The sequence below is a fragment of the Alosa sapidissima genome, chromosome 2 (assembly GCF_018492685.1).
Source record: "Alosa sapidissima isolate fAloSap1 chromosome 2, fAloSap1.pri, whole genome shotgun sequence".
Lineage (NCBI taxonomy): Eukaryota > Metazoa > Chordata > Actinopteri > Clupeiformes > Clupeidae > Alosa > Alosa sapidissima.
Genome location: NC_055958.1, coordinates 6,749,378 through 6,765,351, shown reverse-complemented (window position 1 = coordinate 6,765,351; position 15,974 = coordinate 6,749,378). Strand labels below are relative to the sequence as shown.

At 48.7% G+C, this 15,974-nt stretch overlaps 1 protein-coding gene and 1 long non-coding RNA gene across 2 annotated transcripts in view; both read right to left on the bottom strand.

Moving 5' to 3' along the window:
- Nucleotides 1–15,974, bottom strand: part of itprid2 (ITPR interacting domain containing 2) — a 46,666-nt gene that overhangs the window by 1,660 nt on the left and 29,032 nt on the right. Inside the window, 11 exon segments of the mRNA XM_042067297.1 lie at nt 167–327; nt 2,346–2,780; nt 2,991–3,047; nt 3,503–3,647; nt 6,787–6,902; nt 7,163–7,237; nt 7,848–9,425; nt 9,702–9,787; nt 10,763–10,811; nt 11,542–12,057; nt 12,059–12,303. Coding sequence (XP_041923231.1) covers nt 211–327; nt 2,346–2,780; nt 2,991–3,047; nt 3,503–3,647; nt 6,787–6,902; nt 7,163–7,237; nt 7,848–9,425; nt 9,702–9,787; nt 10,763–10,811; nt 11,542–12,057; nt 12,059–12,303 — 3,419 coding nt within the window. The 3' untranslated portion in view covers nt 167–210.
- On the bottom strand, nt 5,866–6,531 carry LOC121688274. Its single transcript, XR_006024542.1, has 2 exons — nt 6,448–6,531; nt 5,866–6,326 (listed from the first exon to the last, which is right to left on the bottom strand). It is a non-coding gene; the product is annotated as an uncharacterized LOC121688274 (long non-coding RNA).

Genomic DNA, 15,974 nt, shown 5'->3' with positions numbered 1-15,974 from the left:
GCTGCAATGGTCCATAAGTGTTCAATTTCCTGCCCACTCAAGCAAATCAAAACATCTAAATGAGATGGGATTGCTTGGTTTATTAGAGCAAACCTCGCTGGCATGTTAAGTGGGTTGAAGAGCACGGCGCACTGCGCTGTGCTGTGCTGCAGCCATGCAAACCTACCTCTCTTGTAAATCCACCAGTGTGTGTGTGTGCGTACGCTCGGCTCAAGGCTGCTCCCTCGACACCGCCAGCGCTCTCCTAGGAGAGACGGCGGCGAGGAGCTCGCTCACGATCTCCTGCCGGATCTCCTGCCGGATCTCGTCAGCGATGCTGTCTTTGATCTGGGGAAAGGTGAAATGTGGGGATAAGGCAGGGAAGGGGGGGGGGGGGGGGGAAATGAGAGTCAAAGACAAATAGAAAAGGTGGATTGAGATAACGAAGAACAGAACGACTGTGTGTGTGTGACTGTGAAGCGTGGACTCTCCTGACTAGCTCGGACCTGGCCTGGCAAAGTGGCATAAACACATGGTGGAGTTAAAACGAGTGGCTGGCAATGCCAGGAACATACTGTTCTCCTGGGGCATCCACACACACACACACACACACACACACACGCACACACACACACACACACCACTCAAAATGCACAAAATCCTGCCAAACCTATGACATCATTCACAGGAGGGGAGAAAACAAAGTCACACACACAAAGCCGGGACTCAAAGACGGCTCTGCCGATCAATTCCAAGTTTCCTTTAAAAGCTCCAGAGGTGCAAGTGCAACTCGCCAAGGTCTTAAATTAAGCGGACAAATGATTTTTCATGAGTGGATCTAGTAGCTGTCATCACACTACATCTGTCAGAAGACAGGAGAGGAAATGTTTTTCTCTGTGTGTGTGTGTGTGTGTGTGTGTGTGTGTGTGTGTGTGTGTGTGTGTCTGTTGTGTGTCATGCGATGCCAAGGACATATTAAATAGGTTCAGGACAGGTCTACCCCTTCCTCTGATGACCAGTAAGGGGAAAGAGACAGAACACCCCTCTCTGGAGGACACACTTCAGGAAGGCTTTCCATAATACATAGCTCTGGTGACAGTGGCACTAGTGCACTGGAGTGCAGTATAGGGCAGCCTTCCCCCTTGTTTTGGGCTAATTTTCTGTGCTAACAGGAGAAACTGTGACAAGGGCCACAAAAGAGTAACATGTATCTATACTTTTGTTTTCTATCTATAAATTACAGGAACGTCTGTCTATCAGTGTGTGTGTGTGTGTGTGTGTGTGTTAACCGCATATCTGTCGAACCGTTCGTCCGTTCGATTTCAAACTTGGCAGGTGTCTTGCTACAGGCACGAGTAAGTGCTGTGCTAAGTTTGACGTTGTTTGGATAAGTAATGCAAAATATATTGTTTAATAAACCGGTAAAAGAAGCACACGTTGGCTTTCTCCGCTCTACTGTAGCCACTCCCCCTGTCACACAGCACACCGCAGGGCCAGAGAAAGTGAGGGTAAAGGAGTTTTGGCAGCACTGAATCAAGGCACAGCACGGGTCAAGATTCAAGATGTTTTTTAAGATTATCATGTCTGACATCAACAATAAAGATTCCCTATATGCAGTTTGCTTGCATAAAATGATTCTGTGGACAAACATGGGTATGCAGTGGCTATTTAAAATGACATAAAAATGATGTGCAATAAACTGACACTTATAGTATAGTGTCAGTACTTACTTATACAAATAGCCCAGAATACTTTGGACTTGAGACTTTGAATAACAAACAACAAACGACAATTCCGACTGCAATGTCCCAAATTGAGGCTAATGGTGCCAAATTTAACGATGTTTCAGAATGCCACACAGCTAGACAACGAGGGGCAGACAGAGAGTCATGTTACTTATGCTACCAAAGACTGAGTCACATCATTGCTAATCTCATATGACGATGCATCTTTCTACAAAATGGTTTGTCTTCCCTGCGGGCATGTTATCAGGCTATAGGTTTTCTACAGGAATGCCATGTTTGAACGGGCACTGCACTAGTTTTTGTGATGACTGAGCTCTTAGTTGGATGAGTATGCTTATTCAGCAAAACGGTTGGTTGTTAAGAGCATGTATTTAGTAGTGTGTTAGTAAGGGTTGAGCTAGGCACACGACTGGGGGATTAAAGAGTTAATTATTCACTGCTTAAAACCCCTGCAAAAATAGTTCATAGCAGATTAAAGGCTCCTCCACAGACAGCCTCTGCATTCTAGCCTCATCCTCACAGCTGCACTCTCATCTGGGGAGAGCTCTGCGTTAGCCATGCATGCAGGGCAGCGTTAACACGACTCAGCAGAGTGGACTTCCCCTCAGGCTAGTCACTCACCTCTTTGATCAGCTGTTGCAGGTGTGGGTTATCGGCTCCTCTTTCAGCTCCTCCTCCTCCTCCTCCTCCTCCTCCTGCTGCTGCTACCCCTTCTTTCCCTCTCTCCTGCAGCAGATGGGGGTTAATAGCTGCCTGACTCCCCTGCTCCACCGCTAGCGAGCGCATCTCCGTCCTCCCCTCTCCATCCACCTCCTCCGCGGCAGCCAGAGGCTGCTCTGAGGGCTCCACACCTGGCCGTGGAGGGGGGGCCGGGGTGAGGCTGACCGTGGCCCGGTAGAGGGCTCCCCTCTGGGGGGAGGAGTGCCCGGAGGTGGCCCTGTGGCTCCGCACGGGGCTGACGGTGCCCGAGGAGCGGCCCGACATGGGGGTGGTGGCGCGGCTCATGCCCCCCAGCTCCGACTGCAGGTACAGCTGCTCCCGCAGGAGGTCAGACACCTGGGGAGAAAAGGGGGAAAACACACACACACACACACATACATAAAAACAACCATGAAAATGTGTTAAATGACAAATACAAACATGCACGTTTATATAAACACAAACACACATCCAGATACAGTACGTGAGCCTGAAAGACGAGCAGTGCTCACACACACACACACACACACACTGTTATGCGAGCCATGGCGACAGTGGCACACTCACCGGCTCCAGGGCCGAGGCGTTGGACAGGCTGTCCAGACTGTGACCTCTGTGCATGGCCTGTGTGTAAGAATCACTCATTACAAGGGTACCAACAAACCAGGGTTACGGCGGCTTACAACAGCCGTGTGCCAGACCTACAATATGAACGCCAGCCTAATCTTGGCAGAATAAAACAAAGTCCACTGAAGCGTGAGGTTTGGGACTACATATGGACAGTTGTATCAGTGTCCATCACACAGGGATTTACATTTCCAATTAACTAACAAAAGAAAACCTTGAGGTACATAAATAATTCAACTGATTGCATTATGAAATGTTTTTTCACCGACAAATAGGTTAATATCAAACAGCTTAATGCAAGACAGAAGTTTCAACTGTGAGGAAAATGTAAACTATGACCACACATGTGGATATCCCTCAGTGACCCAACTCCTGATGCTAATTATTCACAGAACATTGAGTTTTACGCTCTATTTCTGTGATATGAAAATGGTGTAGTAGCAGCCACTGACCATAGGGTGGCAGTAGAGGCCACGATGCTGAGCGGCGCGGAGCTGCTCGTTCAGCGCCAGGAGCCGATCCTCCACCTGCAGCTCCAACTCCTGCAGCTCCTGCCTGACTGAACCACGCAGACACTGCAGCTGTTCCGCCTCCATCCTGATGGAGAGAGAGAGGGAGAGAGCGATAGAGAGAGAGAGAAAGAAAGAAAGAAAGAAAGAAAGAAAGAAAGAAAGAAAGAAAGAAAGAAAGAAAGAAAGAAAGAAAGAAAGAAAGAAAGAAAGAAAGAAAGAAAGAAAGAAAGAAAGAAAGAAAGAAAGAAAGAGAGAGAGAGAGAGAGAGAGAGAGAGAGAGAGAGAGAGAGAGAGAGAGAGAGAGAGAGAGAGAGAGTGTGTGTGTTATTGTCTATTTAGTTCATTTATCTTACTATGGTTGCATACACTGTTGCCAAAGTATACTGATGAAAACTATAGCCATGACAATAAAGCCACCTAACTGGGAGAGAGAGAAAGGGAGGGGGGGTGGAAAAGGTAGTGAGGAGATGAAGTGGATCATTAGGAATACTGAGTCATTATACTACTGCAATATTTCAGGAAACAGAGAGGGTGGAGGGGCTTTATTGGGTATTGATCAGGTCTAAATTCAATTTGGAGGTAATGAAAGCATCATCACTCCAAATGTTGCTGACACTGAGTCTAACTGTTCTATACACTACATCTGCATACATCTTTACAATTTCACGAGATCCCTTTATTACAGCTCAAAAGAATAAACATGGCGGTTTCATTTATTCTTCAGGTTACACAGAAAGCCATTAAACTCTGTCCAAACAACTGACATTAAAACAAGGCGTCATAACCACTGGACAAATAGCAGAGAAATGACACGTGGGCTACACTGGTTTTTGTAAAATGAGCTAGTTCCCTCTTGTGGTGGGGTGTACAAACATAATGAAGCCAAATCAAATGTAAACAGTGACATGTGATCTATTGGGTGTCAGCAAGCCCTTAGGGCCTCATGCACATATACTGTAGGCACAAACATGAGTGCAGCGTATTTCACTTCCCATGTTCGAGTACATTAGATTCCATTGTTTCCAATGCGCTGATCGCGGTCACCTTGCGGATTATGATTTAGTTCTATTTTTGTTGGCACCGCTTAGTAAAATCCATTGTTGATCAAATGCTTGTCAGCTGAACATTTTGTTGTTGGTGTACGTAGGCAAGTCACCAAAAGTGTCGCCGCACTTATGTCGGCGGCTATGTGGAGGCCAGGGGCGGACTGGGACCAAAAATCGGCCCTGGCATATTTGGCCCAAGCGGCCCTCAAATCGGTCGGGCACACCTAATTAAATACAAAATCTTTGCATTACCCTTAAATATGCATATATTTTCAACTGTCATGGAGCACTGAAAGTAATAGGCCTCATTGGCTATCACTCTCACTGATCAGAGGTAGCCATGGAGTACATGATCTCCATATTCAAGTAGCCTAGGCTATACAAGCAATTATTAAAGAAGAGTTTCTGCTTGAATTGAAGTATCATTTCAAATTATTCAATAGGCTACATTTAAACTATACAATGCTCAACTGACAGCAGCACCAAACAGTTACTGAATTTGCCTATGTGTAAAGAGCTAAATTACCTAGATTGCAGTAGACGTTAAATCACTGTAAGACAACTGAAACAATACAAAATAAATAGGGCTGTTGCTGGAAATATTTCATTCCTGTAGGCTATACTACATTGCTGGTACATTTTGGAACATTATAGCTGCATTAACTAATTATCTTTAATGTCTTCCAGTAGCCTATCGTATAGGTTACCGTATATTAGTTGGCTTGTGCATGAATATGACGATGTTTTGTAGCCTACATTTCCGTCAGTCTAGTCTTTTAGCCCATCTTTACCATGATAATTAACCCTTCCAAGATAGAACCCTTTCGACGCTCTACTTTGAGAGACCAACCACCACTCATGCCATCGATGTTGAATTTTGGGCGTCTGACGGAAACTGATCAATCTGACCAACAATTAACATCGATTTGACACTCTTTGCTGTCCGGGGTTGCAAATCATTCATTTAGAACATTTAAGTTACGCTGTTTGTTATTATAATCACAGCACGGCCTTACGTTATCATAACCACATCATTACATTATTGCAATTAATAAGTGATCATAATCATCATCGTCAGCATGGCATGTCACACATAGCCTACCTGCTCCACCACTGAGTTCTTATCATGTAGCCGCAAGGCTCCACCACCTGCTCACTGTCCCTCTGTATGCTTGCTTACATCCTCGTTCAAACTCAACGAACTTCAACATGTTGCTGACATATGCTAGCCTACTTGCAATATTGTATTTTTTGTTACTTTTGCACTATTGTCACTACCGGCATCCGCCGCAATTTCGTGTAGGCAACTTCGATTAACTTCTGATGGCTCACAAAATCCTGGCTCTGGGCCAAAATGCGAGGGGAGGGCCTGACGTGAGCTGTTATTGGATCAGTCGACATATGGAAATGTAACCAGTGGGCCGCTGATTGTCCTTCCTTTGGGCAGATCGTTGGCCAAAATGATTAAATTATATATATAGCCTATTCTATCGGCCCAAAAGGTGCGTCGGCCCACCGGGAAAATGCCCGGTATGCCACATGGCCAGTCTGCCCATGGTGGAGGCCACAATAGTACGTCCACATGTGACCACTCATAAACACAATCACCACTAGCTTGAAGAGAAGTGCTTTGGAGAGCACTTCACTTAAATGCTAATTCATCCTGAATGGTTGAAAAAGCATCTGCCAACTGTGTGTTTATGTGTCTGTGTCCTAACCTCTCCTCCTGACTGAGGTGCTGGTAGACCTGAGGAGTAAGAAGTAAAGTTGTGTGTGTGTGTGTGTGTGTGTGTGTGTGTGTGTGTGTGTGTGTGTGTGTGTGTGTGTGTGTGTCCTAACCTCTCCTCCTGACTGAGGTGCTGGTAGACCTGAGGAGTAAGAAGTAAAGTAGTGTGTGTGTGTGTGTGTGTGTGTGTGTGTGTGTGTGTGTGTGTGTGTGTGTGTGTGTGTGTGTGTGTCCTAACCTCTCCTCCTGACTGAGGTGCTGGTAGACCTGAGGAGTAAGAAGTAAAGTAGTGTGTGTGTGTGTGTGTGTGTGTGTGTGTGTGTGTGTGTGTGTGTGTGTGTGTGTGTGTGTGTGTCCTAACCTCTCCTCCTGACTGAGGTGCTGGTAGACCTGAGGAGTAAGAAGTAAAGTAGTGTGTGTGTGTGTGTGTGTGTGTGTGTGTGTGTCCGCACCTATCCTCCTGACTGAGGTGCTGGTAGACCTGAGACTGCTGCCTCATCAGGGACAGCTCCAGGTCCATCATCTGCGTGCGGAACATACACAAACTCCTCTTCCTCATCTGCAGATCCTGGAGAAAGAGAGAGAGAGAGCGAGAAAAAGAAAGAAAGAAAGCTCATTAAGACTGATAACGTGCTTGTTTGGGAAAGCACACACACACACACACAAATATAATCTCCAAACCAAATTCATGATTTTCGAGAAAAGGATAGATAGTCTTGGGAATTGAATCAAGCTCTCAGTCACACCACTCTCCACTAGAGGGCCCCGCAACAGCCCAGGGGGCCTTATAGAATCAAATCTCCTCTTCCTCAAAGGGGAAAGGCTTACCTCATAGAGCGTTTGAATGGACCTCTGTGGACTGAAGGCATCAGCAGGAATGTCGTCAGGACACGGGGTAGAGCCCTGCCAAAAAAACAAAACAAAAAAAAACACCACACAGAGTCTGTTAGGCAAGACAGGCATGCCTCCACTCAAGCTTAACCACAACCAGCTCATGTAATCACTTTTATGCAAATGTGTGTTTGCGTGCATGTGACCATGTATGTGTGTGTGTGTGTGTGTGTTGATGTATTGTGTGATCTGTATCTGTTTATTCTCAGGGAGGATCGACCACAAGAAAGCGAGAACCTCTACTGCCCTTTTTCCCGCTGTATTTGCCCAGGGAGGCAGAACAAACATGCATGACTCAGTAGTGGTTGGATATGGATGGCTTTGGAGCAGGTATCAATATCAAAGTCATAAATTATCATTTCCTGGAAGGGACAAAGGGCTTCTACTACTACTAGCCCATCATGGAAAAGCATGCAAAATGGTCACTTGTACTGTCCAACTTAATCTCACTTGATCACCCCTGTTGCATTCTGAGGACTGGAAGAGTTGGTGTGTGAGGGCGTGTGTGTGTGTGAATATGTGTGTGTGTGTGTGTGTGTGTGTGTATGTGTATGTGTATGTGTGTGTACACACGTGTGCGGGGGTGCGTACGTGCGTGTGTGTGTCTGTGGCCAGTACTCACCCGGGCCAGGCTCTGCACGGTCCCCCGGATCTCGTGCAGGACCCTGCGGAGCTGCATCTCCGTGGTGGACAGGACTGGCGGGGCCGCTGGCTCGTGGGGGAAGGGGAAGCAGGGAGGCCCCGAGTACTGCGGGTTGTAGGGCTGACCGAGGCGACCAGGCGACGGCGTGCAATATGGCAGACTGTAGGGGGCGCTGTGCGGGTGGACCAGGGGGCTGTAGGACGGGACCGGACTCGGGCCATGAGGGGGGAGTGGGGAGCTGTAGCGACCGTCAGGCTGCTGCTGCTGCTGCTGGGCGTGGTAGGGGGAGTTGTATGGTGAAACGCCATATGCTAGAGGACTGTAGGGGGCGCTGTTGAGCATGCTGGCACTCTGCGGCGGCGTGAAGAAGGCGCTCTGCGGCGGCGTGAAGAAGGCGCTCTGCGGCGGCGTGAAGGGGGTCGGGGACGGCGTGTAGCTGCTGCCCGAGGTCTGGGGGAAGGCACCGTTGAAGGACGAGTTCAGGCTGTTGTAGGGAGAGCCGCCGGGCACTGTGGGGTAGGGGGAGCGGAAGTGGGGCAGTTGGTGGGGCAGCTGTTGGGGCAGATGCTGGTGGCGGGGCGTGGCCGAGGGGGCATGCTGCTGGCCCAGCGCGAGGTTGGGCACGCTACTCCAGCCGCCGGCCTTGCCGAGCGTCCGCTGCTGGGGCCAATCGTGCAGGGGCCCGCTGTGGAGCGAGCTGTTGGACAGGTTCAGGTGGCCAGGCAGCGCCAACGACGGGTACGCAGGGACGATCTGCGAGAACGGCTTGTCCGTTGTCGGTGCAGCCGTCTGCGATTTGATGATGAGGGTGGTCCGGCAGCTGGGTTGCCCTTCCTCACCCTCGTCCTCCTCCTCTTCCTTGTTGTTGCCCTCCTCTTTGATGGAGCCCACCTCCAGCACTGTGTCCGAGTCGGGGGTGTAGCGGTAGGAGAAGGTGGGTGGGGTGCAGAGCCGCACTGACCCGTGGCCCAGCTGGACGTGCATGGAGGAGACCACGCGGGACGGACTGAGCAGAGAGGTGGGCAGCGAGCTGGACCGCTGCATACGCCCCAGACGGGTCTTATGCACCCCTTGGGCCCGGACAGATGTTGTTGGCACTGCCTGACTCGACTGGTCTTCCCTCGTCAAAGGGGAGCGCTCCTGTGCCCGGTGCAGGGCAGTGCGGACCAGGTCAGACGCGCTGTGCTTGGAGCCTTCCGGAGAACTTCTGAGAGAAGACGCAGGAGCCTCCATGGGTGGGGAGAGTTCTAACGACACCCCAGCCTCTGTCTGAGGTGAGGCTTCTGCAGTGGACCCTGTAGTGGTCATACCAGGCTCGTCTGCAGAGCTGGCCGGCTGCGCGGCTATAGCGTCAGCCGATCTAGAGAAATGGTGGGAGTTGTACACAGGCACCTTCTTCTTGCCCTCCTCCTCCTCCTCCTCCTCACTGTGTGTCTCTAGGACGGCCTGGGCGTCCGGATCGAGGGCGGCCATGTCAGTGCTGAGAGGGGTCGTGGAGTCGCCCGCGTGGGAAGTCACTGTGGTCTCACTGTCGCAGCTGTCCGAACTCTCCTGAATCTGACAGCAAAGGACACCATGGTGATGAGAAACAAGCTAGACAACTTAAGCTCATTAATCTTTCTTTCTAGTAAATATTTGCCATTGAGAGACCAAAACATGTAAAAATCACTAGAACTTTTTAAACTTAGGCGTCAGACAAGCCTTTACCATATCACACAAAGCACCCATTAGATATGACAGTGTAATCTGCTAGTTCTGTCTCAGCATTCCCAATGGCTCTGATCCTTCAACTTGCACTCAGAACCTGCGGGAAGGTCAAAGCGAGTTAATTACCTTCAGATAATTAATTGAGCAATCAGCGCAGGGGTCTTCAGCGAATCCACTGCTGTCTGACTGCTGGCTGGCAGTCCTCAGCAGCTCTGCGGACACAGCCGGAAACAGACACAAACATAAGACACCCAGAATAGATCAGATAAATAAATCAGCAGAACACCAAAATCAAGAGGCAATTCAACAGACTCATGGTGTGACAAAATACAAAGCTTGCAAACGAGATTCAAAGGACTAAGATATTTACTGACTAATGAAGGCCTCTCAATCAAAACGGAGATAGCTACAGGACTACTTTAGGGAAGTTATGGTATGGCTCAAACACACCTAAAATAAGGTGCTATTGAACTCTCATTATGTTCTGCAGTAGACACATTTGAAAGGAGAATGGTGAGGAAAAACACTGATGTTGAATAGTCACTGGTGACTGCTACTCTGCAGCGCTACTGATCAGTACACACAACTGCCACAAGGGGGCAGACTTGGATCAGTTCTGGAGACCAGAGCTCAGTCGTGGGGGCAAGGGCACTAAGGGGGCCTAATGGAATAGTTTTCAGCTGATGCACTTTGAAGAGTAATGCTTTTACCAAAGTTGTTTTGTCCCTAAGAAAAAAAAGTGAACTTTTAACTGGTCACGCAAATTAGATTGTCGTGACCTGTATTCTTAGTAGCAAATGTTCTGCATTAAGAGTATCAGGCTTAACTCAATCCCACAATCAAGAATAGTCTGTGAATATCTGCTTTCACTGAAATAATCAAAGGCTTGGGGCCTCACTGTTTTGGAAAATGTCATAAGAAGTGAATTAGCTTAGATAAAACTGTTTATAAAATTTGTTTGTCAGAAGAGCAAAAGCACTGTTGCTTTACGTAATTGCGGCAACATCAGGAATATATTCCAGCCTTATTTACCCTGAAACGCCTAATAATAGATGGCTGATACTGGATGAAGGCCCCTTTGAGAATCCTACCAGCAGACAGGGTAAGAGACAGACAGCATTCCTGGCATTAGGTGTAGTGTTTTACATTTGTGCGGATGAGCAGGTTTCACTGCAGGACAAACTCACCACTGCCGGCTCGAGATGTGCTTCGGGTGCCAGGCTCGTCTTCCTGCAGCTGCAAACACACACGCACACGCACACACCACACCACACACACACACACACACACACACACACACACACATTAGACTTGCTCAGCTTTCAAAATACAGAACATTTCAAACTTTACAACAACAGAAGTTTCTGATTGAAAACATAAAAAACGAATTTCTGGGAACAAATCAAATGTTCCAATGTCAAAAGTTGTAATGTTTGTAAAGCAACCACAATTGTAAAGCAACCACAAATAACTGCTCAACTATCTTGTTCAACACAAATGTGGTTATACTAATCTATAAGGTAAAGTCTGAATCTTAAGTGAGCGTGTTCTCTCATCTAAGCTGTGCAACATAAAAGCAATTGTGAAAATATTTAGTCCAACTCAATAATTAAGCTGTCCTCTGCAACACGAAATAACCGAGGCACGTACCGCAGTGCATTAGCAAAACAAAACCACAGTCACTCTTGCCTATTCTCTAGGGACAAACAAGTTCCCGTGCTTCTCTTATTTTTAGCTTCATGTCACGACCGGCGGCTTTCTCACAAAGCTGTAACTACAGCGATACTGTGGGAGTACTATGGGATGTGGGAGTATGGGAACAGCCCCTCTCTCTCCCTCTCTCTCTCTCCCCCCTCTCTCTCTCCATCCGGTGTGGGTGGTATCTACAGCCTTCAGCGTTAACCCAGTGACCAGTTCTATGTGGAGGAACAGGCCAAACAAAAACAGGCTTGGAGTGGTTCTCTACCTCGTCCATCTCGAAAGACTCGCGGGCCTGGGGGGAGGTGCGGAGATGGTCGAGGAGCGGGTTGGGCAGCAGGTTGGACGGCTCTTTGTCTGGCGTGGAGGTGATGGCCCTCTGGAGGTCACTACCCAGTTCCTTCGCGTTGACCCCGGTCAGTCCATTACCGTCACTCTCCTCCGAGACCCCACTGATGCTGACCAGTACCGGGGTCTCCATTCCCAGCACAGGGCCCTCTGCCTGGGTGTTGGGCTGGGGTTGGTCCCCTCGGCTCTCTGAAACAGGCGCGTCTGGGGCGTCCCCGTTGCTCTCGCTGCTCCCCTGTCCGACTTCCTCGGCCACAGTGGCCAGCGAGGGCGAGTCCTTCTTCCTGAACGCCTTCTGCGGCTTCACCTCGGCGAGTCTCGCGTGCTCCTCCGCCGAAACGCTTGAGCCGATCCCGATCCCCGGGGGGGTTTCCGGGGTCAGAGTTCGTTGGCGCCGCCGCCATCGCGCTCGCGCCCCCCTCGGGCGAACCGGTGGGGGTGTGCAGGTTGTGGCGAGTCAGGCTCTTCTTGAGGATCTTGACGGCGTTGAGCGTGGAGTGGGAGTGAGCGCGGGCGCGAGGGATGGGCGGTAGCTCCTTGGCCTCACCCTCTGCCTCGCCACCGAGGCTGACGCTGGCGCCGATGCTGCCGATCTTCTGCACGGGTAGACCGGACACCTGCGAGTAGAGCGACGAGAAGGCGTTGGCCACAGTGGTCAGCACCTCAATCTGCCGGAAACGACCTTCAGAAATGAGAGAGAGAGAGAGAGAGAGAGAGAGAGAGAGAGAGAGAGAGAGAGGAGAGAGAGAGAGAGAGAGAGAGAGAGAGAGAGATGAAAAGACAACTCTCAGGGGGCTGTGTCAGCAGAAACAGATGTCTGAGAAATATTCACAAAAACACACACACAAAATATTCAGCTCTTGAAACGGCATCCTTGATAAATTTAGCAGCAAAGATGATTAATGCTGCATGAAACTTAAAGGTGTCAGATCATAGAGGAGCACTGTACATGCAGTACACTAGACTGGGGATGGGAGGGGTGGCAGCCACTCGTATTTTTATCCCCCGTTCCACAGCCTTACAAGGCGCTGGGACACACACACACACACACACACACACACACACACAAAGGCAGGAGGATGAATGTCATGTAGATATGGAGGGGGGGAGAAGGACTGCACTTCGTCTCCTCTGAAATGCATTTTAGTGTGATATGACATGGCACATTAGGCCTACACGGCCCAGGAATTTATCACTCTTTCTGCAGACTTTTCCTGCAGTCACATGAGCCGACTGAGTCAGCAAGATCAACAGAGAGAGAGAGAGAGAGAGAGCGAGAGAGAGAGAAAGAGAGAGACAGACAGAGACAGAGAGAGAGAAAGAGAGAGAGGTGATGGTGACAAAAAAGGAACTGAAAGTCTTCAGTCTTCTTTAGGAAAGAATAAAACGCTGCTCTCCCCTTCTCTTCTTTCTCTTTCCTACAAGGGAAGAGGGACACACTAGCACGGCGCTGACCAGAAGATGCCTGAGGGAGCGCTGGAAGGGAGGGGAAAACAGGGCGCTTACATAAGAAGTCAACATGACTCTATGGGAGAGCCGTGCGGCCTCACTCATCCAGCCGCTTGTGAAATGTCACCAGGGCTGGGACAGTGTGAGTGTGAGTGTGAGTGTGTGTGTGTGTGCGCGCGAGTGTGTGCGTATGTGTGTGTGTGTGTGTGTGCGCGAATGTGTGTGCGAGTGTATGTGCGAGTTTCTGTGTGTGTGCGTGTGTGTGTGTGTGGGGGGGGGGGGGGGGGATCTGAAGCTCTCTGAGAACTTTGATATTTAAGACTTCTCTGTGCTCTTTTGTCCAACAAAGCCAACATTGATGCATAATCCTACAACTGCCTCAGCACGTTGCAACTTTAGCCAAATCTAAATATACTGACATCAAATATATTCACAAATCAGACGCAGATCATTTCTGTATTTGCACTTCTGCGTTGATGATCAGCAGGACGAGACACACTGAGGTATGCACGCATTCATGTGAGAACGTGCTTCTCTCCTCAAAGTGATCTGAATCATCTACGTGAACTTCAGAGGCATTCCACAAATCATTTTTGGACCATAAGCAAATGAGAAAATGGGCCTCTTTGTTCAGTGTTATTTTTACCACTCTGACTGGTAAGCAAATTAACATTTTTCATTCATTTGGGCGTAGGGTGCCATCAGACAGGACACTGTTGTGTTTTTGTATTTGGCAGTGAGCGTTTACCACGCTGCTTAAAGGAGAATTCCGGTGTGATATTGACCTAAAGTGTATTGAAACATGATACCGAGTGTGAAGCGTATGTTCATAGCCCATCTCGACTTGTCCCCTGCACTCCAAAATCTCTGGCGCTAGTTAGCCGATGCTACCAACAACTTTTTCAGTAGTGGTGCTTTGGCATCGGGCTAGCCATGCAAATAAATCACTGTTTTACACCCATTTACGAGGCTCAATGTATCTCCACACTTCATTGGTAGACTTCCTAGGGCCCTGACATTTAAAATGAGACATTGAGAACTTTGAAAAAGCACTGGTAGTTTACTTACAAGACGATTTATACAGACAGTATCTTCACGAAGTTTAACGTTTGCAGCCATCTTGAATTTAGGTCACGATAAGTCGAGCAAGGAGTAAGAATGAACAGGTATGATAAGGGATCAGATTCCAAAAATAATTCAGTGGAAATGCATGGATTCCAGTTTCTTCCAGTAGCAGCAACTGGAATCCATTGCATTTCCACTGAATTATTTGTGGAATCTGATCCCTTATCATAGCTGTTCATTCTTCTCGTTGCTCGACTTATCGTGACTAAATTCAAGATGGCTGCAAACCCTAAACTTTGTGAAGATACTGTCTGTATAAATCGTCTTGTAAGTAAACTACCAGTGCTTTTTCAAAGTTCTCAATGTCTCGTTTTAAATGTCAGGGCCCTCGGAAGTCTACCAATGAAGTGTGGAGATACATTGAGCCTCGTAAATGGGTGTAAAACAGTGATTTATTTGCATGGCTAGCCCGATGCCGAAGCACCACTATTGAAAAAGATGTTGGTAGCATCGGCTAACTAGCGCCAGATTTTGGGAGTGCAGGGGACAAGCCGAGATGGGCTATGAGACATACGTTCACACTCGGTATCATGTTTCGATACACTTTAGGTCAATATCACACCGGAATTCTCCTTTAAGCACAATGCATTTTAAGAGCATTGCATTTTCTGCATCTCGCGTTTTTGCAGAGGCGTCCTGAGCGCTTCGAATTGAAAAAAGTTGAACTCCACATGGAAAAGTACATCATTCACGTTTTTTATTAAAACAATGCATTTAGCGTTTTAAAAAGCAGCAATCTAAACCCCTGTCTGAATAGCGTATTTAATGAGCCAAACCAAGCCAGCTACTACTAGGGGGGTAAGCCGTTTGAACTTAGTAAAGTTTGCAATAATGACCTTCCTTATTGTACGATCAGATAGATTTCTCTGTCTGACTGCGGCACTTTCACAATGAGGACCTTGATAAAAAAAGGACATCCAAAAAGAGGAAGTTCCCTCATAAAACTCAACATCCCAGAACAAACACAGACTACTCTCTTTTCCAGATGACACCTCTCACTCTCCTGCTCTCTCAGGGCAGAACAGTCCGTTCTGCCCTCTTCTCCACCGCAGATGTGCTGAGGGTGTCCACATTTGCACTGGTCAAGGACACTGCAACCAGATTCCTCTGAGGTGGGTCGGTGCAGTTAAGAGGCGCAGCTTCAGGCAGCACTGGGAGAAGTATGTGGGGAAATGATTGACAGACAGGGCCATAAAAGCCGGGCCGGGGCCGCGGCAGCAGCAGCGCTGGAGAGTTATGTAAGCGCTTCTTAGGTCCCACTCTCCCCAGCGTGCGTAAAGAGGCCAGAGTCCCTGGGGCCGTTAGTGCACAGAGTCCGAGCCTGCAGCCCCGCCGGAGGACAACAAGGACCCTGTTCCGGAATCGCTTTCCCTCGCTTTCTCTCTCTCTCCCAGTCTCTCCCTCTCTTTTTACTCGTTCTCTCTCTCGTGTTCCTTCCTGTTGCTCTTAGGGTCTGATTTGTGGCACCCTTGCTTTGTGTGCTCCTGGCCAGTTTCACAAGAGCCATGCAAATGTAGGGCACTGCTAAGGGACTGGCACCCCTCTGGCAGCGGGCTGACTAGAGACAGAGAGACAGGGAGAAGACGAGAGGAGAATCAGGGTCTACCCCTTTCCTCACTGTCTGCTGTGCCACACTGTGTTCCCAACAGCACACAAAGGCCCTCTTGTGCTCTTGGGCCTCTAACTCTCTCTCTAACTCTCTCTCTCTCGTTCTGTCTCTCTGTTGATCGTTCTGTCTCTCTCTCTCCTGATCGTTCGCTCTCTCGCTCTCTCGCTCTC